We start from the raw sequence: 24,581 nt of genomic DNA on the forward strand, positions 1-24,581 counted from the left end.
CAAAATTATAGAGTACCTCTGACGGGGGTATATATATATATATAAATATATATATATTTATATGTAGGTACTATTTAAGGACAGTGGTCCCGGTGCGCGCACTCGCGTACTCGCGCATCCGTTCTAGCTAGTCGTGACTAGTCGATCCTTTGTGTTTTATTTACTTTGTTTTTAAAAAATTATTTATTTTGTGTTTTTTTTACTTTGCTAGGGAGTCGTTGTAGGATCGACTAGTCACGAATAGCCAGCCCGGATGCGCGAGTGCGCGCACCGGGACCACTCTTCTTAAATAGTACCTAAAGGATATTTGACTATAGCCATGCTGGAACATTGCCTCGAAGAGTTATAGTGAATATAAAGATATTACTTTAAGCCTAGTACTTATTCTATCGGTTTCTTTTGCCGAACCGCTAAGTTACGGGGACGTAAACACACCAACATCGGTTGTCAAGCGATGAGGGTGGAGAACAAACACAAATACATGCATCATCATCATCCTCATTTAACGTCCGTTTTCCATGCTAGCCTGGGTTGGACGGTTCGACCGGGGTCTGGGAAGCCAGGAGGCTGCTCCAGTCTGATCTGGCAGTGTTTCTACAGCTGGATGCTCTTCCTAACGCCAACCACTACGTGAGTGTAGTGGGTGCTTTTTACGTGCCACCAACACAGGGGCCAGGGGAGGCTGGCAACAACCACAATCGGTTGGTTATATATATATATGACAGGCTTCTTTCAGTTTCCGTCTACCAAACCCACTTGCAAGGCTTTGGTCGGCCCAAGGCTATAGTAGAAAACACTTGCTCAAAGTGCCACGCAGTGGGACTGAACCAGAAACCGTGTGGTCAGAAAGAAAGCTTCTTACCACACAGCCACACTGCCTTATATAATTTCCCTCCCCTGTTCCCCTAATATTTATCTCACTATCAATTATTAGTGTCAATCCTGTTTTTCTAGGTACCAGTGGCAGATACATAAAGAAGCAAGGCAACATTCAGTGTTATGATCTCCATGAATTTCCTAAAGATATTACAAGCGTAAATGATTTCTTATTGTTAACGGTTCCAAGCTGGTGACTTTTGAAGGTGGCCTTTTTTCAAGCTTCACAAAGCAGTGTCCTACATATACAAGCATCAGTAGCTAAATACTTCTTCATATTCTGTGTGTAGGAGGGAATAAAGATGTAATTATAAAAAGCTAAAACTACAGAAAGTATAGAAATAATACATTTCTAAACCTTCTACAGAGATTTATGCAGTAACAGCCCGATAAAGTGATGGTATGTTGCCAACTTAATGTGGCAGTCCCAGAAAGGGAAGAATACTACTGTTATTTAACCCTAGGTAACACAGTTTCCAGCTGGCCATGACACATTTTCTGTGTCCTTATGTTTTCAAAGGGGCGATAAGCACCTCCACCCAGCAAAGGGAATCTCTACTGAGTCAACAAGGCAGCCTCTATTGAGTCAACAGGGGAGTCTCTACTGAGTCAATAGAGGAGTCTCTACTGAGTCAACAAGGCAGCCTCTATTGAGTCAACAGGGGAGTCTCTACTGAGTCAATAGAGGAGTCTCTACTGAGTCAATAAGGCAGCCTCTATTGAGTCAACAGGGGAGTCTTTACTGAGTCAATAGAGGAGTCTCTACTGAGTCAATAAGGCAGCCTCTATTGAGTCAACAGGGGAGTCAATAGAGGAGTCTCTACTGAGTCAACAAGGCAGCCTCTATTGAGTCAACAGGGGAGTCTTTACTGAGTCAATAGAGGAGTCTCTACTGAGTCAATAAGGCAGCCCTATTGAGTCAACAGGGGAGTCTCTACTGAGTCAATAGAGGAGTCTCTACTGAGCAATACCAAGGTGGTTTTTAAGATATCAATCCTGCTGTGGTGAATGGGTCTTTTTGAGTACAGCAAGGCACCAGACATCTCAACCCTTTGTCATCTCCTTTCTAAGGCTCAGTGCCTTGCCATCAGCATTCAGTACTTTATCCCAAGTCTTTCTGGGTCTCCCTCTTCCACAAGTTCCTTCCATTTTAGGCAACTGTTTACATCCATACACCTCACATCACCAAACCAGTCTTCTTTCTTGCACACTTTTTTCTCACAGTGCACATCCAGGGGAGCCTACTAACTTTGCTCCTCTCAAGTCTTCACATGTCCTCCACATTCAGGGCCCATGTCTCACTACCATGTAGCATTGTTGTTTGTGCACATGCATCATACAATCTTCCTTTCACTCAGAGAGAGAAACCTTTGGTTGCCAACAGAGGTGGAATCTCCCTCAACTGTCTCCATCCCATTCCCATCCTAACAATTACACTTTTGGTACTTCCTCCTCCACTGCAAATTATGTCACCTAGGTAACAGAAATCATCTACAACCTCAACCTAGAGAGCCTCCAGGGCATTTTGAGAACTTCAATTTCCCATGTATAATCTTCATTATCAACACTAACAAGAATACCTAAGTTACCTACATTATCAACATTATCTACATCGTCAATGTTATAAACCTACATTATCCACATGAACTACACTATTGACTCTTATCTACATCAGGGGTTCTCAAACAGTTTTTATCTATAGACCCCTTTGGTTACTATTTTATTCTGGTGGACCCCTCATAGTCATTGTACTTATTCTATTAATATTTTTTGCCGAACCGCTAAGTACGGTCCCGATTGGAATTTTTTTTTTATCATAGGCCAGCTCAAGCTTCTAGAAACAGTAGCAAAATCTCCTCCAAATTCATACCCTGCTGTCGTTAAAGAGGGAAACTGATATTGAATAATGTAGAACCCTTTAAAAAGGCAGAATAGACTCAGGTCAGTTCAATCAGGATGGCTATTACGACACTTTTCTGATCCATTCAAATATTTTATAGCTTCCTGGTACAACGAAATCAAATACCTGTTTCTTTATTACCCACAAGGAGCTAAACATAGAGGGGACAAATGGATTAAGTCGATTACATCGACCCCAGTGCGTAACTGGTACTTAATTAAATCAAATACCAAACCAGCTCACGTAAACGACGAGAGCAGGACAAAAGGCCCTTAGGACAAACTCACCAAATGCGAAAGTGGACAAAGCTCCCTTGGTTACATTTGTGTTATGTGACATATACGCCACTTTATTTAAGAAATACACGAAACAACGTGGGTGTCCAGACTAGGTCAGTCAGTCTTTCAAAAATAGCAGCCAAATCATTCTCAAATTACGTTCTGATATTTTTTCAAGATATTAAAAAATGACATAATGTTGCTAAGAGTAGGAGTACGTACACCGTGCCTGGAAACAGTCTGGATGGTCGTGATTGGAATGCCTTCGTAGAAGAGGACCTTCCTAGGGTTAAACAACAACATGCACACAAAAGGAAGAACGAGTTATCGATTTGTATGTACTTCCTTAAAATTTAGGGTCTCCGGTTAACGAGGAAGCCTCTATGTAAGGTAGTTGGTCGACTTGCTAGAAATAGCAGTCTAATCTCTTTTAAATTACACCTTATCGACTGAGGAAAAAAAAAACATTAGATAAAATATATTACTGGGTGACCACGATTGGAATGCCGGCGAGGAAAAACTTTATTTTACTTTTTTTTTTCAGTATTACTATATTTTATTCAACAATTGCGATTCTGAAGAATTATTATTTCATTTTTACCCGTACCTCGTTCCCTTCGTAGAATTCTAACTTTGAGCGGCATTTAATCCAAAACTCCACAGGAATTCCTTTGATAAGGATTGCTTCGAACGAACCCTCATCCCTTACTCTACTAAGCCTCATTCATTTAAACTTCTGGACACATTGGACACGATTAAATATGACCCTTCAAGAAGGAAGCCTAGAATATTAGTATAGTCCAGTGGTTTTCAACCAGGGTTCTGCAAGAAGTTACAAAACTGCTAAAACCGGCAGTAATTTTTAATTCTGTGCAGATATGTGTGCATAAGACTATTAAATTATTGCACAGGGGTTCCTCGAGCCAGTGGAATGTTTCCTTGGGGTTCCGCTCGCTCCAGCAAAAAGTTTGAAAAGCACTGATATTGTCTAATACATTCTTAGAATATAGCTGAGATGGAAAAAGAAATTATAATTTAGGTTTTACAGGAAGGAAAGAAGCATAAAGAATAAAAGTATTGAAGATTGAATTATCGAGACGAAGAAGAACAAAAATCGTCATTTATTTTTTTAATGTTTTTTATTTAGTCGTCCACATATAATTAAGATATAATTAATTAAAATATAAAAATAAAAACTTTAAAAGAAGCGTCGAAGTAAAACTTCTTCGTAAGGCGCCAAAATTGAACATTTTATATATGCAGTTGTTATTTAACCCCGGGTCAGTCCTGATTGAGCAGACTTATGAGCAAAGACATTACAAAGCGTTCCGACCGAGACCAACCCGTGTTGATGGTTTTTAAGGATATGCAGGACTACATTAATCAACAAGTACATGCTTTTAATTTAGACGATGAGGTGTAAGAAGAGGAAGATTTAGCTGTTGTTAGCAGCATGTCGGACGACCACGTAGTGTCTCCCTCGTTGGTTTATATAACCACAGTTTGTAGCCCAAGTTGTTAGTCTCGTACACACCAAGGTAGCTGCAGTGTCAAGCGCCAATTATTATAAATTAATAAAAGCCACGTGCGTTTCCGTTGTCATCCCTGTCTGGCCTTATTTATTTCTTTAAACGTCCCATTTGAACTCCTTTCCACAGCAGTAAGCCACAGTGAGTGCTTGAGGAGTGCCCGCTATTACTGTAATAGGTACAGGTTACGAGGAGCTGGGTCGAAGGAGGTGACTCGAACCGAAATGTGTACGAATGAGGAATTCTTTATACCTGATGACGAAAGTGGACTGGAAGAAGCCTGTGGGGTCTTTGGTTGCGTTGCCAGTGGGGAATGGCCTCAACCACCGAAAACAACCGATTTGGATGTCCCCCACATTATTTGCCTGGGTCTGGTCGGTCTACAACATCGGTAAATATAGCATTTTCTCAATATTTTTTTCTCCATCAAAAGTTGACATACACACACACACACACACACACATACATATATATATATATAATATATATATATATATATATATATATAAAATATATATATTATATTATATATATATATAAACTGTGTAAAGTTTGTATAGTTTAAGGGTAGTTACATTACATATAGGGTTCTAACTATGGTGTCTAATTTCACGCCGTGACTATAGTTACATATTATTTATAACCCACGTTGTACAGGGATTAGGTGTGTGTGTATGTATATATATATATATATATATATATATATATATATATATATATATATATATTTGTACATTTAAGAGTGTGCTTCTTCACCTCCGGATTTGTTATATATATATATATATATATATGTATGTGTGTGTGTGTACGTTTGTATATGTTGATTATAATTCTGAAAAGTTCGATATGTTCGTTTCTATTCTCCGATTTACTAAATTTATATAACAACAACCTGGTATAATATTAGCAAAAACTTTTTAATATATTGATTTTACCTTTGTTCAGATTTTACTTATATTTATATCGCAATTCTCCGAGTCTCCTTCCATGAGGGTGGGGAGGCACGTTAGGAATATTTACTGCATTTTTGACTTTGAGAAAAAATAGTTTTGTTTTACAAATGTTCTTTTTGTTACCATATCAGCTAAGCAAATTACCGTCTCTAAATTAATTTTTAAAAACCCATTACATATTCAGAACATTATTTCAGAAAACTATCTCCGTTCTCTGGAGCATATAAAAGACAAATTTAGGTGGGGCAAAATGAGTAAGACACAATAAGGTAAACTTGCTTCTTCAGTTCTCCAGAATTCCTCGTTAATATCGATCCCTAGACACTAGAAAGATCGGAAATGCCATAAAAATTCTAAATATCTAGACCAAATGAAAGAATATCATTGAAAAATGGGGTCAGTATAAAGACCTTCACCAGGGAACAAAAAAAAAATAATAAACCAGCCTGGTGGCTACAAACAAGTGTGGGGAAAACGAATATGAAAAAAAATGCGCGCTGACAACCCTGGGGGGTGGAGAGGAGACTTTCGGGAAATTCACAAGATCCGATTTTTCTGTCATAAATTCGGGTAATATATTGATTTATTTTACGGAATCCCACGTTTTTGGTTATGGTGGATCCGATTCTGGAAAAAAACTGTTTAGATCAGACATGGACAACCTTTTAATAGAAGCAGGCCTCATAAAACCAAGCTCATCATCAGGTAGGCTGCATTACTTTAAAAATTCGAGGTGATTCTTTTTTGTTAGTTGTGCCATTGAGAATGTCCCATGACTGGCGTGGAGAATAATTAACTCAAAGCAATGGTTGTGGTTTTCTTCATCATCATCGTCCGTTTTCATGCTAGCATGGGTTGGACGGTTCAACCGGGGTCTGGGAGACCAGGGAGGCTGCACCAGGCTCCAGTCTGATCTGGCAGTGTTTCTACAGCTGGATGCCCTTCCTAACGCCAACCACTCCGTGAGTGTAGTGGGTGCTTTTTACATGCAACCAGCACAGGTGCCAGGCTCGGCTAGCAACGGCCACGATCGGTTGGTGCTTTTTACATGCCACCAGCACGGGAGGCAGTCGAGGTGGCGCTGGCATCGGCCATGTTCGGATGGTACTTTTTACGTGCCACCGGCACAGGTATCACAACTACAATTTCCATTTGATATTTATTTTGATGTTGATGTACTTGACTCAATAGGTCTCCTCACCTTAATGAAAAGAAAGAGAAGCTTCCATGAGATGTCTGATAAAAAATTGTTTTCTTCTAGGGGCCAAGAGAGTGCAGGGATTGTAACGAGCACTGGAAATGAAATACATTTCACTCAAAAGAAAGGAATGGGCCTTGTCAGTCATATCTTCCGAGAGGAAGAAATTTCACAACTCCGTGGAAATCTTGGAATCGGTAAGTTCTCGTTTAATATTTTAAATATACCCAACATCATTCTATCACACACACTATTGTATATATAGGAGTGGCTGTGTGGTAAGTAGCTTGCTTATTGACCACACTTTTCCGGGTTCAGTCCCACTGCGTGGCATCTTGGGCAAGTGTCTTCTACTATAGCCTCGGGCCGACCAAAGCCTTGTGAGTGAATTTGGTAGACGGAAACTGAAAGAATTCCATCATATATATGTGTGTGTCTGTGTTTGTGTCCCCTGTAACTTAGCGGTTCAGCAAAAGGGATCGATAGAATAAGTACTAGGCTTACAAAAAATAAGTCCTGGGGTCAGTTTGCTCAACTAAAGGTGGTCCTCCAGCATGGCTGCAGTCAAATGACTGAAAACAAGTAAAAGAGTATATATATATATATATCAATCCTGTCAGTTCTTCAACATATGTAGGTTGATATTTTTTACCTTTTTAAAACCAAGCGTCCTGGAACTACCTTTTGCCCCCAGGCTACAAGCATCTCGATTTAAAGTGATCTCAAAACCTTTCATCAAAATTTAATGTTCTGGTAAGTCCCAACACCAGCTTGGCCCTTTGACATTCAGATTACTCTGTCAAATATAAAGGAGGGGCAGATCGGACTGAGGGGCACGTGACCCCTCAAGAAAAGAAGTGCACTCTTCTAAATAATGTTATTAGACCCTTTTTTCCTGGAATTGTATTCCTTTCTGAGCTTGTGCCCTCTCTTTGAAAAATTCCTGGACCAGCCCTTTAAAGCATATTTATTCACCTTGTTTTGAATTAATCATGCATTGTTTCATAGGATCAAGATTTCAATGATTGTTTTTAGAATGACATTGTAGGGTAGGTGTGAGGGGCTGGATCTGGTCAGTTTGAGCATAACACAGGTAGAATATCTGGGCCAAATATTTTCACAATTGAATGGAAGAAAGGCAACAGATTTCAGTATAAATCTGGCAATAAAAGGGATAATCCCCCTTGTCACTTGCCTTACTTCAGCTTTATCGTTCATGTAGATTGGCAATAACACATCCAACATGTAGATTAGCAATAACATGTATAATCATGTAGATTAGCTATAACACATCTCTCTCTGTCTCTCTCTCTCTCTCTCTCTTTTTCCTTCATGGATCTCTTTCATTGAATTTACATATTTTACTACCATGTAGCATCTCACTGCTTCCATGTTCTATACAGTAGAGATGATCTCATCAATAACTACCTGCCCACTCACTCACTTCATGCATATTCCGCCTATCATTAATGTGGATTAACATTAGCACATCCAAAAGATGTTTTCCCGCATTGCACAACCATGTGGCACTCTTTTAGCACATGTAAGTTAGTATCATTCATATCCATCCATCTTTATTCTCCACACATCTGTTGCTGTCTTTAATTCCTAACCTCCATAAAGCCTTCCTTACCACATTTCTCACTACCATGCGGGCCCCACTTCAATTAATGTTGGTCATGCATCAACCAGGATAAGATTTAAGACTTGTCCATGCATGCAAATTGCTCCTTTGTACATCATCAATGTTTATCCGCGAGAAAGACCACCAAACATGGGCTGATGCAGCTTGGCACCAGTGTCTTTGTAGACATTGCTGTTGGAACACATACCTCTTGGCATCATCTCTCTCAACCCTCAAAAAGTTCCACCAATGCATCACCCTGAATTGGTTCTTTTTTACTGATGCTGAAAGGATAAATGGTAAAGTTGACCATCACAGGATTTGATCTCTGAGTGAAGAGAATTGGGAGAAATACTGCAAGCATTATATCTGACACTTTAAGAATTTTGCCATTTTGCTACCATCTTTATCATTTAGAATCCTTCTAGCCCTTATCACATTTTCTCTTGATGCCAGCACCACCTTGACTGGCTTCTGTGCCGGTAGCACGTAAAAAGCACCCACTACACTTTCGGAGTTGTTGGCGTTAGGAAGGGCATCCAGCTGTAGAAACTTTACCAGATCAGTCTGGAGCCTGGGGCAGCCTCCTGGCTTCTCAGACCCTAGTCGAACCGTCCAACCCATGCTAGCACGGAAAACAGACGTTAAACGATGATGATGATGATGATGTCCAGCTCTTTCCTGCACCATACCTCACTATTATCTACTATCATCACTGTACAATATATTGTAAAATCTGTAGTTTGTATTTTAAAAATAACCACTGTTGCCCCAGCCAAATCTCTACGATTGTGTTTCTTCCGCAGGCCACACACGTTATTCCACGGCTGGATCTTCTAACATCATCAATTGCCAACCGTTTGTGGTTGACACATTACACGGAAAGATTGGTGTGGCGCACAACGGCGAATTGGTTAATGCCAAGTCTCTGAGAAAGAAGGTAAGTCACTTAGCAGTTCAACAGATAGGCACAAATTTAAGACCTGTAAATAAATAATCTTGTATAGGTGCAGTCATGGCTGTGTGGTAAGAAATTTGCTTCCCAACTGCATGGTTCCAGGTTCAGTCCTGTTGCATGACACCTTGGGCAATTGTTTTCTACTATAGCTTCAGACTGACCAAAGACTTGTAAGTGGATACAAGCAAAAGAGAGCCTGTCGTATATATACACACACACACATATGATCAATGCCAGGACTGCCTGACTGGCCCCCGTGCTGGTGGCACGTAAAAAGCACCATCCAAACGTGGCTGATGCCAGTACCCCTTGACTGACTCCCATGCTGGTGACATGTAAAAGGCATCATCTGAACATGGCCGATGCCAGTACCACCTGACTGGCCCTCCCGTACTGGTGGCACGTAAAAAGCACTATCCAAACGTGATCGATGCCAGATCCGCCCGACTGGCTCCTGTGCCAGTGGCATATAACAAGCACTCACTGCACTCTCATAGTGGTTGGCATTAGGAAGGGCATCCAGCTGTAGAAACATTGCCAGATCAGATTGGGTCCTGGTGCAACCTCCTGGCTCTCCAGACCTCAATCAAACCATGCAACCCATGCCTGCATGGAAAACGGACGTTAAACCATGATGATGATGATGACACACATACATAGCTATACACACACATACATGCACATATATGTGTGTATGTATCATCCTCATCATTTAATGTCTGTTTTCCAAGCTGGTATGGGTTGGATGGCTTAACAAGTGCTGCACCAGGTTCCATTGTCTGGTTTTTTGCATGGTTTCTACAGTTGGATGCCTTTCCTAATGCCAACCACTTTTTACAGCATTTGCTGGCTGCTTTTCACACAGTACCATCTCCAGGGCTTTTGAATGTGGCAGGGTTGGCAACAGTAGTGGTGAAGTTAACCAATCTATGTTGGTATTACTGGTGGTATGCATTGTAGTGGTCATCAATGGTAAAGTGCCGACAGGTAACAGCAACACTTTGTAGTTGTGATGACGTTGGTTGTGGTAGCAGCAAAGTTTAGGACAATTGGTCATTTGTGGAAGCCACTGGGAAAGGATGCAATGGATGGACAATACCAAGAGAGCTCTTAGACAAGAGGGACAAGGAATGTGGAGAACTCTCGCTTAATCGGGAAGATTTTCGTTGCAGTGTTATTGATGCTCTGCAAGTGTATGATATGCAATGACACTGATGGCAACTGGACAAAAGTGGGCACCGTTAATTGAAAAGTTAACTTTGGTAACCGTGAATCAGTTAATTCTTTAACCCTTTCATTAACAAACCCGGCTGAAACCACCTCTGGCTCTGTAGTATAAATGCCTTGTTTTCTTAAGCGCTGAATTAAAATCTTCCACCAAACTTTAGTCGCAGTTTATGTTCCTAACACTTGCTTAATGATAACTAAGTTATTTTACTAAATTCTTTGTTATATTTAAAATTAATTGAAAGAAACACAGAGGATCTCAAAATAAATACAGTAACAAAAGGGTTAAAAATGTAACGGAAGTTATCAATAATCTATTAACATTAATTTTTATTCAAAAAGTCAGTTTTTGTTCTAAAAACACCTTTAAAAAGTGCCAAAACTATAAAATCCGTTAACTTAAATTGAATTGAAGTTAACTTCTATTAACTCAAGTTGACTTGAATTAATGGAAGTTAATTAGTCTGATAATGATTTCCAAAGTTAAATCGTTAACAAAAATATTAACTTCATTAATTAACGATTAACAGATTAATGGTTTGGTGCCCAGGTTTGCGACTGGCCCAACTCCAATCAATCGTTAATCTTCTAGTGATGCCAGGGAATCAAGAAGTATTCTTGGATACAAGAGTTTCCAATATTAATTTCTGACATAATTTTTGCATTGAGATATTCTACAAACATTGAAGATTTTACCTACAAATGTTCTACAAACAAAACTTTTGCATTTGTAAAACCCCGTTTGAATATTTTGCAGTTACTTAGGCATGGAGTGGGTCTTTCTACCAGCACCGACAGTGAACTAATAACACAAGTTCTTACACACACACCACAGGAGGGAGAACCAAATGGATGTAACTGGATCACAAGGTACAATTTATACTTACCATCATCATCATCATCACCACCACTATCACCATCATCATTATCATCAATGTTGTCATCATTCATATACATGACATGTACCATCCCTTGGTACCTATGTAAAGAAAAGACAAAAGGTTACATAAAGTGTAGTGGGTGCTTTTTACCTGCCACCGGCACGAGGGCCAGTTTGCTGGTATCCCTTAATGAGGGATTTAACCTTTTATTGAACTTCCATATATATCATCATCATCATCGTTTAGCATCCATTTTCCATGCCTGCGTGAGTTGGACGGTTCATCTGGGGTCTGGGAAGCCAGGAGGCTGCACCAGGCTCAATCTGTTCAGGCAGTGTTTCTACAGCTGGATGCCCTTCCTAACGCTAACCACTCCGAGTGTGTAGTGGGTGCTTTTGCGTGCCACTGGCACAGGAGCCAATCAGCGGCCCTGGCAACAATCACACTCAGATGGTGTTGAGTGTCAATCAGGCAGTACTGTCATCGACCACGTCAGCAATTTTGATTTCACTTGCCTCAACAGGTCTTCACAAGCAAAGTTTATTGTCCAATGAATGAAGGGAACTCATAAGTGGGCTGGTTATATACCACTGGTATAGGCCACGGGTTATGGTCTCACTTGGTTTGTCTGTTCTTCTCAAGCACAGTATATCTCCAAAGGTCTTGGTCACTAGTCATTGCCTAGGTAAGGCCAGTGGCTTCTTTCAGTTTCTGTCTACCAAATCCACTCACAAGGCTTTGGTCGGTCCAAGGCTATCGTAGAAGACACTTGTCCAAGGTGCCACACAGTGGGACTGAACCCAGAACCATGTGGTTGCAAAGCAAGCTTCTTACCACACAGCCACACTGTTACTAATTGGTGCATTTGAAACGTGTGTTGGTCTGTGTAAAGCTGTATATAATTAAAGGTAATGTTATGCCACTTCATAGTTACCCTTATTATTAACATTGTTGATGTGTGTGTGTTTGTTGTTGTTGTAATCATTATAATTATAAATAAACGACTGCCTCGTATATTCTCAAGGATAAAGAATCTCATGAAAATCACCAGCATATCGTATTCTCTGCTAATCATGCATAAATCAAAGATCTATGCTGTCCGAGATCCATTTGGGAACCGTCCACTTTGTATTGGTCAGCTGCAATCAATCAACACCACAGGTAAGTCACAATATGGCCCAGTGTGCCATTTCGTTTTTTGTTGTGTTTGTCTTTTTATCAATGCTAAAAGATTGATGGTAAAACACTATTTTGGCAAGATTTAAACTCAAAAATTAAGCAGCAGCACTGCTTTATCTGACATTCCACCACTCTTAGAATATCTTTGGTGTCTGTATATTCCATGAGACCAAGAATCTGCACCAAAAAGTCTCACTTCGGTGTTTGTGAGTAGAATGGAAGGAAGTGACATTGAAGAGTGGAGGCTTGAGTAAAGTTGTATGAAAGACCAGGAATAACTCCTTCAGCAAGTCTCTCCTCTCCACACCACCAATGCTGTCCAAAGGAACAGTGGAGTCTGATAAAGCTCAACACCATTGCTGTTGCAGAAGTTGCCAGAACAAAGTCAAAGGCAAGATCAGACTCAGGAATTCTTAGCTCCTGGTTTGTAATGGATTGCAATGGTAACTTTATTTTTTAATGGATCCTCGAAGGTTGAAAGGTGGAGTTGACTTAGGCAGAATTTGAACTCAGAATGTATAGACTCTGCTGGTTCACCACCTTGATGATGATGATGAAGTATATATAATAATAATAATTGTGGGTTTTTTTTTTTACTGACCACTTTCCATGCTGGCATGGGTTGGACGGTTTGACTGAGGACTGGTGAGCCAGAAGGCTGCACCAGGCTCCAATCTTGATCTCAAGTTTATAAATCTGAAGTTAGTTTTAAATCAATATTCTTTGACTTTTTTATGTTTTTTGTTTTTATAATCGTTAGATGAAGAAGTTTATAAACAGATTGATGGTTGGCTGGTTTCTTCAGAATCCTGTTCATTCCAAGCTGTTGGTGCCAAATATATCCGAGAAGTTTTACCAGGTAAGTTTCCACCATTTTGCCTGCACATCTGTATCGTAAATTCACTTCATTTTACTTTTCAAGATATTTTCCCAAAGTGCCACCAACAGAGATCAGACCAGGACAATATGGTTGTAAACTGCTCTGATTCCAAACCACCTGAGACCTGCCCCTGGTTCTATTATACAAACATGGAGTTTTAAAGTGATTGAAATTAAGGGTTTCCATCAAAATTCCATGTTAATTTGTTTCAAACACTAAAGGACAAAATAGTTCTAGTTAATTCTTCTTTATTTTTGGAATTAAATGAAACCAAAGCAGTGTATTGCACCAGAAAAGTATGGCAACAAAAGGGTTAAAAATGACAGTTATTTTAATAGCAACCACAAATAGTGCGGGTGGCACGAAAAGGGAATGTAGTCTTATACCATTGCTGTGCCTGCTTGGTTTTGTTTGTTTGACTTTCAATCACAGCCATTTTATATCAGTATTCTCTGACCTTATGTTTTATTCTATTTCATCCGATTAATGCTCCATCATCGACGGTTCATGTATAGGCACTGCAGAACTACAGCACCCCCCATTTCCACTCGATATTATCGATCACATTCAATATAATGTGACCTTTTTTCTTTAATTCTTTGTTCATACCAACTGTAAAATATGGCTGCATTGTGAATGAGCGGACCCTACATTGTCTACCTTGGAATACATTATCTAATGCGTCTTTCTCTAAAACAGAAGAAAGTGATATAAAGGAGAGAGAGCAGAGTAGGGATGAAATGAATTCTCAATTGTGAATAAATAAATAAATTCTAAATAAATAAATAAATTCTGTTAAACTATTTTTGTCTTCCATTTCTTTGCAGGTGAAATAGTTGAGATTAGTCAAAGTGGAGTTAAGTCCCTTTGTCGAGTTCCTTGCCCTGGCAACAAACCTTCTGCTTTCTGCATCTTCGAGTATGTCTATTTTGCCCGACCGGACAGCATTATGGAAGGTTTGATATGAATTATTTAAATCTATGCATGGATAATAAATAAATTAATATTTCTGTATATATATATATATTTATATGTAAGTGTATGTGTGTGTCTGTGTGTTTTGTTCCTTCACTACCTGACAACCCTTGTTGCTTTGTTTACATCCCTGTAACTTAGCAGTTCAGCAAAAAATATCAATATACCACTTGACTTAAAAATATGTGTTGGAAATCAAATTCAACTAAACTTTTCATGATTGAAACAAGTAAATCATCATCATCATCGTTCAACGTCCACTTTCCATGCTGGCATGAGTTGGATGATTTGACTGAGGACTGGCGAACCAGATGGCTGCACCAGGCACCAATCTGATCTGACAGTTTCTACAGCTGGATGCCCTTCCTAACGCCAACCATTCAGAGAGTGTTGTGGGTGCTTTTGCGTGCCACCAACATGAGGACCAGTCAGGTGGTACTGGCAATGGCCACGCTTAAGTGGTGTTTTTACGTGCCACCTGCACAGGAGCCAGTCCAGCGGCACTGGCAACGACCTTGCTTGAATGTTTCTCACGTGCCACTGGCACAAGTGCCAAGGTTTTAAGAAAAAAAAAGAAGAAATTCCAGGGTGGGAGCAATGGTTGTCTGAATTGATGAAAATTGCATTTATTGGTAAAGTTTAATGCTTCTTTGGGTTGTAAGCTGTTCTAAGATCTGGCATGTGAGACATGTCAACCGTTTCCTTCATCTTTTATGGAAGAATATAAAACAGTTGGTTATTTCATATTCACAGGACAAAGACCTAACTCTATTGAACATTTTTTTTTAATACCAACACCCTGAGGCCATTTTATCAATCCTCTGAAGTCACCCATGGTTTTAGACTACCCTTTTCCCTCCCCACAGCTACCTTCGGTGCCATGTAACCAAACTAAATGAGACTCCTTTATTAATGACTCATCTGAGACACCCTGTTACTGAATAGTCCAAGACATCGGCTGCCTTGGGTCCCAGTCCATCTGACACCACCTCTTGTCCATTGGCAGTGCTGGAATGATATCTATTATATAAAATCCATTCTGTCTGTCTGTGTCTCTTCTCGAATCTCAGGCATCCTCCATCTGGTTGCGCTCAAATTTGATATGTAGATACCAATGGTATCAGGGTGTGTATAAGTCTTGAAAAAATTACAAAAATCGATTCCAGGTGAGAATGTGGTCGATAAAGCCGTGGGAACGTGCATTTGTACGTGCAAGTACATCAGCTGTTGCGATCGATACTAGGCGTACACAAGAAAAATACACGGTGTCTCAAATTTAGGTTAAATCAGTGTTTCTTAGAGGAGAGGCCTATGGGAGTCGGACAAGTTGTTTTGAGAAAATTTTGTTTAAATGTTTGACAACTCAGCACCGTCCATTGGACGGAGGGGCGTTTTGCTTGTATATATATATATATGTGAGAGAGAATTTTTTGTTAAGTTATATTCCAAACACCATCTTGATAATGTAGAAGTGACTCGTTGTCCAAAATATTTCCAAGATCTTGCTTGGGTTTCAAAAATAATCAAGAATTTTGTTAGACATATTGTCATGAAATGATTAATGGTGGTAAGTAGAGATTTTGGACCTTCTCAGTGCTACTTGATGCTTGTTTTCAGGTCAAATGGTGTATTCTGTGAGGAAGCGGTGTGGTCAACAACTGGCCATAGAATTCCCTGTTAACGTAGACCTGGTCAGCACCGTCCCTGAATCAGCAACACCTGCTGCCATGGCTTATGCCGAAATGGTAAATATAGACATTTCTTATGTTCCTGTAGACTATATCAGACATATTCCATTATGATTTCTATTTCTTTACTGCCCACAAGGGGCTAAACACAGAGAGGACAGACAAACGGATTAGGTCGATTAGATCGATCCCAGTGCGTAACTGGTACTTAATTTATCGACCCCGAAAGGATGAAAGGCAAAGTCAACCTCGGCGGAATTTGAACTCAGAACGTAATGGCAGACGAAATACGGCTACGTATTTCGCCCGGCGTGCTAACGATTCTGCCAGCTTGCCACCTTTTATTCCATTATGATTTCTTTAAGAAATACTACTGCCGCCAGACATTATGGTCTTCAACTTGATGCAGAGAAGAGAAACATTCTCTGTGTGTGTGTGTGGACCACAGAGCTATCTCTTGCTGGTTTCTTTTACTTGTTTCAGTTATTGGACTGTGGCCATGCTGGGGCACTGCCTTGAAAGTTTTCAGCAATCAAATTCATCCCAGTACTTATTTTAACCCTTTTGTTACCGTATTTATTTTGAGACGCTCTGTGTGTTTCTTTCAATTACTTTAAATATAACAAAGTATTTAGTAAAATAACTTCATTATCATTAAGCTGGCGTTAGGAACATGATTTGTGACTAATGTTTGGTGGAAGATTTTAATTCAAAACTTATGAAAACAAGACATTTGTACAACAGAGCCAGAGCCGGTTTCAGCTGGGTTGATAACAAAAGGTTTAAGGCTGGCACATATTCTTTCGGTCTCTTTTTGCCAAACTACTAAGTTACAGGGACATCAACAAACCAACACCAGTTAAGTCGTGAGAAACAAATATAATGTGGGCTTCTGCACAGTTTTCATTTAGCAGATCCACTCACAAGGCATTAGTCAGTCTAAGGCTATAGTAGAAGGTACTTGCTCAAGGTGCTGTGCAGTGGGACTGAACCCAAACCCTTGTGACTGAAGCCGATTTCTTGACCACACAGCCAGGCCAACATATATACAAACAGTCATGTTTGAAGTTTCATGAAAGAAACATGGTTCTTTTCTTTCCGAAATTACTGGTTAATAATGTCTCTTGTATTTAAGGATCTTGCTTTCAGCCATGGGGTTCTCAGTTCAATCTCACTGCCTTAGCGCACACCACACATGTGTGTTGTCTGGCAACAGAACTCTGCACCATGCCACACAAGCAGGAGAATCCAGTCGTGGCTGTCAGACAATTTCTGCAACCACATCACCCCTAACATCTGGCCACCTGACTCCCCAGACTGCAACCCCCTTCATTATTTTGTGTGGGACGCAGTTGAGTGAGAGAGAGACCAACAAATTTCATTTTTGCACAATTCAGACAGCAATTTATTTACTGTAGCCTGTATCTATATATATTTATGTATTCTGTTGCATTCTGTTTCTAGCTTGGTATTCCATACGGTGAAGTATTGTGTAAGAATCGCTATGTTGGTCGAACATTCATCCAGCCGAGCTTGAGACTTCGGCAGCTTGGCGTCGCTAAGAAATTTGGTGCATTGACAGAGAACTTCAAAGGCAAACGAATTGTCCTCATTGACGATTCTATTGTACGGGGAACAACAATGGCACCAATCATTAAACTACTGAAGACCTCAGGAGCTACAGAAGTAAGTCTCCAACCCCACTCTCTCTTTCGCTCTTCCCTCTCTCTTTAATTATAAAGTGCCTAACAAACAGACACTGAATTGTCAGGTGTAGGTACGACAGGTAAATGTTACCAGCTGTCAGTCAAAAAACGTTTCGTTATTTACATATTTCTATAATATTTTAATTATAATCCAACACATAATTATTTCGTTTTTGGATTTGGTTTGCAAGATTCTTTATATGAATTGGTGTGTTGAAGCATATTCTGTTGTGTCTGGGGAGAGTCATTTTCTTTTTGTGCCTTATAATCTAACAAAATTTTAGGAAAATAAAAATAAGAAATAAGTGGAAATTTCACCGGTGAGTGTGTTAAATTATAAAGCACAAAAATAAAATGACTCTCCCCAGACACAACAGAACACCTAATTAGCATTCCATCAATTATGATGACGAGGGTTCTTGTTACTCCAACCAATGGAACAGCCTCCTCGTGAAATTAATGTACAAGTGGCTGAGTACTCCACAGACATGTGCATATCCTTAATGTAGCTCTCAGGGAGATTCAGCGTGACACAGAATGTGACGAGGCTGGTCCCATTGAATTACTGGTACAATTCATTTTTGCCAGCTGAGTGGACTGGAGCTATGTGAAATAAAGTGTCTTGCTCAAGGTCAGGTATTGAACTCATGAGCTTGCAGTTATGAGCTGAATAAGTTAACCATTAAGCCACATACCCACATACTTATTTCATATCATCATCATCGTTTAATGTCTGTTTTCCTTGCTGGCATGGGTTGGACAGTTTAACTGAGGTCTGGAGAGCCAGTGGCTGCACCAGGCTCCAATCTGATCTGGCAGAGTTTCTACAGCTGGATGCTCTTCCTAACGCCAACCACTCCGAGAGTGTCGTGGGTGCTTTTTGCTTTTTACGTGGCACCAACACAAGTGGTTTATGTGTGACACCAGTGTGGGTGCTTCATACATGGCACCAGTAGCCATGTGTTCACAAGAGATGAGAGTATGATGGGGGTGGTGGGGCAGATATATAAATAAGACTTTGTAATTCAATAGTTTTTCACATTTAAATATAATTTTGTATTTCAAGTTATTTCATTGATCGATGTTCACATTTTAGGTGTAAATATGAAGTCATTTGGTTTTTGTGTCCATTATTGCTCTAAGATCTCCTCTCTTATCTTTTTCCAGGTCCACATAAGGGTGGCTTCTCCACCTGTAAAATACCCATGTTATATGGGTATCAACATCCCAACCAAGGAGGAGTTGATTGCTAACCAATTTAATTCTTCGCAACTGGCAGAACATTTAGGTAAATTAATGTTTGGTCATCCTGACTTTGTCATCTTTTGGAACAATCACATTGCTAAGAATTTATGATTATTTATTATTATTTATTATTATTTATTATTATTTATGATTATTTATGATTATTTATTATTATTTATGATTATTTATGATTATTTATGATTATTTATGATTATTTATGATTATTTATGATTATTTATGATTATTTATGATTATTTATGATTATTTATGATTATTTATGATTATTTATGATTATTTATGATTATTTATGATTATTTATGATTATTTATGATTATTTATGATTATTAAAGGTCTGAGTTCAAATTCCACCAAGGTTGACTTTGCCTTTCATCCTTTCCAGGTTGATAAAATAATTATGAGTTGAGTACAAGGGTTAATGTAATCAACTTACCTTTACCCCAGGAAATTGCTGGCCTTGTGCCAAAATTTTAAACCATTATAATTACCAACTTTTACTGCCTGACTGGCTCCCATTCCAGTGGCACATAAAAGGCACCCACTACACTCGTGGTTTGCATTGGGAGGGGCATCCAGCTGTAGAAACCTTGCCCAATCAAATTGGAGTCTGGTGCAGCCCCTTGGCTTGCCACTCCTCAGTCAAACCGTCTGACCCATGCCAGCATGGAAAGTGGACGTTAAACGACGATGATGATAATGAGTTATTAGTACAGTGAAATAGTGAGTGCATATATAGAAATAATAGTTAATACCGAATACAGTCAAGTCACCTGTAGACACAAAACTTGGCTTCAAATCTTTTAATTTATTCTTTCATTTGTTTCTTGTCTTTTACAAACAGGTGCTGACAGTTTAGAATATCTCTCTGTTGAGGGGCTCCACTTAGCCGTGAAGAAAGGGGCTAAACATATGGAAGATGATGGTAAAAATGGATATTGTGCTGCCTGCTTAACAGGAAATTATCCTGCAGAACTAGATTGGTAAAAAGAAGACACTCAGAGGAAGCTGTTGATATTTTCAGTTCATTCCTTCCTCACTCTCTCTTGGATGTTGCATTTAAAGAATTCATAGATTTTCAATTAAATGTCCGAGATGAGTGTTTGTTGATGAGATTAGAATTGTTTGATCCAATTAACTTCATCATTAGAGTAGACATTTACGACATTGTGTGTGTGTGGTTTGTTGAAACTGAACTTTAGTCTTGTAACTTAAGTTTCTCATCATTGTGGTATCAGGTGAGAATGCGTGTGTGTGTATATTTATATATACTGGTCTTTGCCTCTATCCATTTGATTCTGACAAGTCGCCTGTACAACTAATCTCTTTATACATGCGAAATCAATGATCTCTCTCTCTCTCTCTCTGACCAGCCATACCAAACAACCTTCTAAATATATATGTGTGCACACACACACACTCTCTCACAAACTTGCAGTCTCTGATTGAAACCAGATGTCTAATTCCTTGAAATATCTCTTGTTCCAGACTGGATTTGAAATCAACGTTATTACCTCCCTTTGTTTAGGTTCCATTTTCTATTTCCCCCAAAGTATCTTGTCATATGCGGCCGTGATTTTTCTGGCTAAACAGATTACTGCCCTATGTTTAACACTAAAGTTCCCATCTACAAATCACTCCTGCGGCCATATACACATACATACATACACACACATATATGTATGAGTGAGAGAGAAGTAAATGTCCACTCTAAAGATGAATTTAACAATCAGTAATATTACCCCCTTTTTTTTTTGTTTTGGGGCTGGTATAATTTATATTTTATATTTTATCCAGTATTGTTTTATATATTTTTTTTAAGAATTTAGCAACCTGGTTCTGTGTTCATTTTCTACCATTGGTGGCTGCTAAATATTTTCAATATTGTGGTCAGTGAAATTAGTGAGAGAATCCATTATGTTCACTGTGAATGGTATACAACAGTGAACAAGCAGGCAGTCTGTTCATGGTGAAGTTTAGAAATGGAAAACTTAAAGCTGCATTGGTAGGGAAAAACATCAAAATGCAAAAACTGCAATTTATCAAAAGACTTGTTTAAGTGCCTTGAGAGGTGATTTATTTCAAGGAATTCATTTCATAAAATCATTATAAAAGTCAAGAAAACAGAATGGAAGAAGAATTGATAACCATTTCTTCTACAAGTTCATTTATACATATCACAGAAATTCCAAACTGTTAAGCATCCAAGACTTGCTTAACAAGTTTATATTTTCCCAGTATTTTAACTACATTTTTCATAACCATTATTACTATATATTACAAGCAATTTTTTTTTTTTTTACCATTAATTAAAAATTATGTCTACACACACCCAATACCTTCAAATACTGTTGCTGCAGGCACTGGGATGGCTGTGTGGTAAGAAGCTTGCTTCCCAACCACTTGGTTTGGAGTTCAGTCCCCTTGTGTGGCACCTTGGGCAAGTGTCTTCTACTATAGCCTCGGGCTGACCAAAGCCTTGTGAAAGGGTTTCGTAGATGAAAACTGAAAAAAACCTGAAGCCTGTTAAATGTGTGTGTGTGTGTATGTATGTATATATATATATAATACAGATATTCATTTAACAAAATGAGAACCTCAATAAGTATATTGGATAAATGCTATCCCATAGTGGGTTACACCCATAGCCCCTATCTTACTTTGTACAATATATATATATATGTATGTATCTGTGTGTGTATCATATGTAATGATATCAAACTGGACCCTGGTGCAGCCTTTATACTCTTTCCAGTGGTTGGTCAATCAAGTCACGCATCATCAAACACTTGCTGCACTCAGTCGCCCTGCACCGATTTACCAATGCTACAGCATGGACACACCTTGCATTGCCACTGCTACACCAGTGTTGCAGGCTCTGCGGGTTAATTCTTAACCTTAACATGCTGTTTGGGCCCCTATCATTCTCTCTCAATCTGTGAGTTAGGTTAACCCTTTAGCATTTAAACTGACCACATCTGGCGAAAATGTTCTGCTTGTTTTATGTTCAAACTGACCTGATCCAACATCTCACACCTACCCTACAAGGTCATAGTAAAAAATAAACAATGTGAATAAATAAGAATTAACGCTTGACAAGATAATCTGAAAGCTAAACTGTTTAACTCTATTCTGTTAATATCTGGAGCTCTTCTTTAAATTTCCTCCATCTCTTTTGTGGACAGTGAAGGTGCATGGCTGAATGGTCAGACTGTTGCATCCATGATTGTAAGATCGTCGGTTCAATTCCCATATTGGGCAGTACATTGGGTTCTTTGAGCAAAGCACCTCATTCCACATTGTTCCAGTCGATTCCAGGCTGACACCCATTTACGGAGTATGTTGTTGTCTCACAAAGCCAGGAAACTGGCTTTGGGAGTCCTAGGACTCATCTCACAGTGGACTCTTGTGAACAGTTAACGAATGAGTCCATTTGAGTCCTATCACTGAATCTCATTTGTAAGCATTTTATTAATTTATTTTTATCATTAAACTATTTGATAAGGGATTAGGTTTTTAAATTTCTATACAAAAACTGTTTAGTTATTGAGTTTAATCCTTTGGCATTTGAACAAGCCATGTCCAGCCAAAATATTCATCCTGTTCTGTGTTCAAACTGGCCTGATCTGGCCTTTCATGCTTATCTTGCAATTCCATTCTAAACATTAGCAATCATCTCATTGACATCTCAAAGCTACAGGATAATAAATTCAAAACAATGTCAATAGATAAGGATTATCTTTGGCAATAATCTGAATGCTAAAGGATTAAACTATGTACATACATTTGCTTAACTTGTGTTTTCTAGGCTAGTAAAGCTTAGACAGGGAACTACTTAAGGCAAGAGTCTGCCTGCTGGATGCTCTTCCTGTCACCAACTCTTACCAGTTTTCTAAGTAAGGGAATTTCTAATTCCAGTAGCAGACAATTTGTTGGCAGGTAATGCCAATAAACATCACTGGTTGCAGTTCAGTTGCAAATGGGGACATCACTGCTCAACCAGAAACAGTCATGTCAGTATCTGTAACTTTATTCCCTGGAAATTGTAGACATTCACATTGATAACAACACGAGGCTTCTTTCAGTTTCTACAAAATTCTCTCTGGGTATTTTTCAACCTGGGTATATAGTACATAGTACTATAATCTACCATATTTTAACGTGTATAAGGAACCCCCTAATTTTGGGGGCTAAAATTTGGAGAAAAAAGGTTTTGTAAGGGATTATAATATTATCCGTGTATAAGAAACTCCCATATTTTTTTAACCTGATTTTTGACAAAAATGGGGTCCCCATAAACATTAAAATATGAAATGTATGAATTTAAGTTTCCAGGATCAGCTGTAGAAACCAAAGCTAAGACTGGAGCTTGGTACAGCTCATTGGATCCTTGGATCCTTTGAAACCACTGAACCCATACCAGCATGGAAAGCAGAGATATATATATATATATATAGAGAGAGAGAGAGAGAGAGAGAGTGTGTCAACTTATGAGATCAATAGATTTGAACTTACACTCCTCAAGTAACCTGAGTAAGTTTATTCTATAAAAATATCTATACACTTGATTGTTTATCATCTGGAAATTTTGAGCCTGCCTTCTCTTTTCACATATGTACAAGTATACAAAATATTCTATAATTATATACATAAATATGATTATAATCAGGGGTCAGCTAACTGCTTCGCCACGTACCGAAATTAGAAATAGAAGCTAAAGCCATTTCAACTAATATAAATATCTCTGAGACAATAGTAATGTAGTTGAAATGGCTTTAGCTTCTATTTCTAATTTTGGTACGTGGCGAAGCAGTTAGCTGACCCTTGATTATAATTATAGAATATTTTGTATAATTCACCTATAAAGGTTATTTTAACCTACTGACTACTTGGTAAAATTATTAATTAATTTTACCCTATATTATTATTATATACAAGTATATATGTATTGTGCATTGAAACCCAAGGTTCTATCTGTTTATTCCAATCACTCTCTCTCTATATATATATATATATATTATTGCTGTTGTTACATATAAGACCTAATTCATGTCTAATACTCATAAAAATTTATAATAAACTCTTAAAACCCTTCCAAGTTCTTGTTTTTTAATCATTTGTCTTGAAAATTTCCCCAACATTCTCTCCTTCCCCTCCACTCTCTCTTTCTCTAGGTCAGTGGTTGTCAACCTTCTTAATATCCGGGTCAGATCCCAAACCTGGATTTTTCTAGGGGGCTTCACCAAATAAAAGAAAACAAATTTGTTACAAAAAAAATTATTTATAGAGGAGAGACCGTTGGGGGCCACTGGAAGGAAGCTTGAGGGCTGCATGAGGCCCTGGGAGCTGCGGTCAAGAACCACTGCTGCAGGTGTTCCACTTCTGGCCCCATCCCCAACCATATATAAAGGGAAAATTCCATTAGTTTGTATGTATGTCCATCTGTCCTTGTTTTGATATAGTGTGATA

General features: G+C 38.8%; 1 protein-coding gene across 2 annotated transcripts in view; it reads left to right on the forward strand.

Annotated features, from left to right (window-relative positions):
* The window catches only part of LOC115217149 (amidophosphoribosyltransferase-like), a 31,528-nt gene extending 10,675 nt beyond the window's left edge, over positions 1-20,853 (forward strand). Inside the window, exons 2-12 of one of the 2 annotated variants that reach the window (XM_036507300.1) lie at positions 4,730-4,974; positions 6,798-6,931; positions 9,165-9,298; positions 11,301-11,413; positions 12,449-12,585; positions 13,364-13,462; positions 14,311-14,439; positions 16,076-16,203; positions 17,611-17,832; positions 19,020-19,140; positions 19,957-20,099. In XM_036507300.1, coding sequence (XP_036363193.1) covers positions 4,808-4,974; positions 6,798-6,931; positions 9,165-9,298; positions 11,301-11,413; positions 12,449-12,585; positions 13,364-13,462; positions 14,311-14,439; positions 16,076-16,203; positions 17,611-17,832; positions 19,020-19,140; positions 19,957-20,099 — 1,527 coding nt within the window. In that variant the 5' untranslated portion in view covers positions 4,730-4,807. Of the gene's footprint in view, positions 1-4,042; positions 4,975-6,797; positions 6,932-9,164; positions 9,299-11,300; positions 11,414-12,448; positions 12,586-13,363; positions 13,463-14,310; positions 14,440-16,075; positions 16,204-17,610; positions 17,833-19,019; positions 19,141-19,956 lie in introns of those variants that run through there. The other variant, XM_029786765.2, reaches the window with a different exon arrangement.
* Positions 20,854-24,581: the final 3,728 nt, after the last annotated feature.

Source organism: Octopus sinensis, linkage group LG11 (assembly GCF_006345805.1).
Source record: "Octopus sinensis linkage group LG11, ASM634580v1, whole genome shotgun sequence".
Taxonomy (NCBI): domain Eukaryota; kingdom Metazoa; phylum Mollusca; class Cephalopoda; order Octopoda; family Octopodidae; genus Octopus; species Octopus sinensis.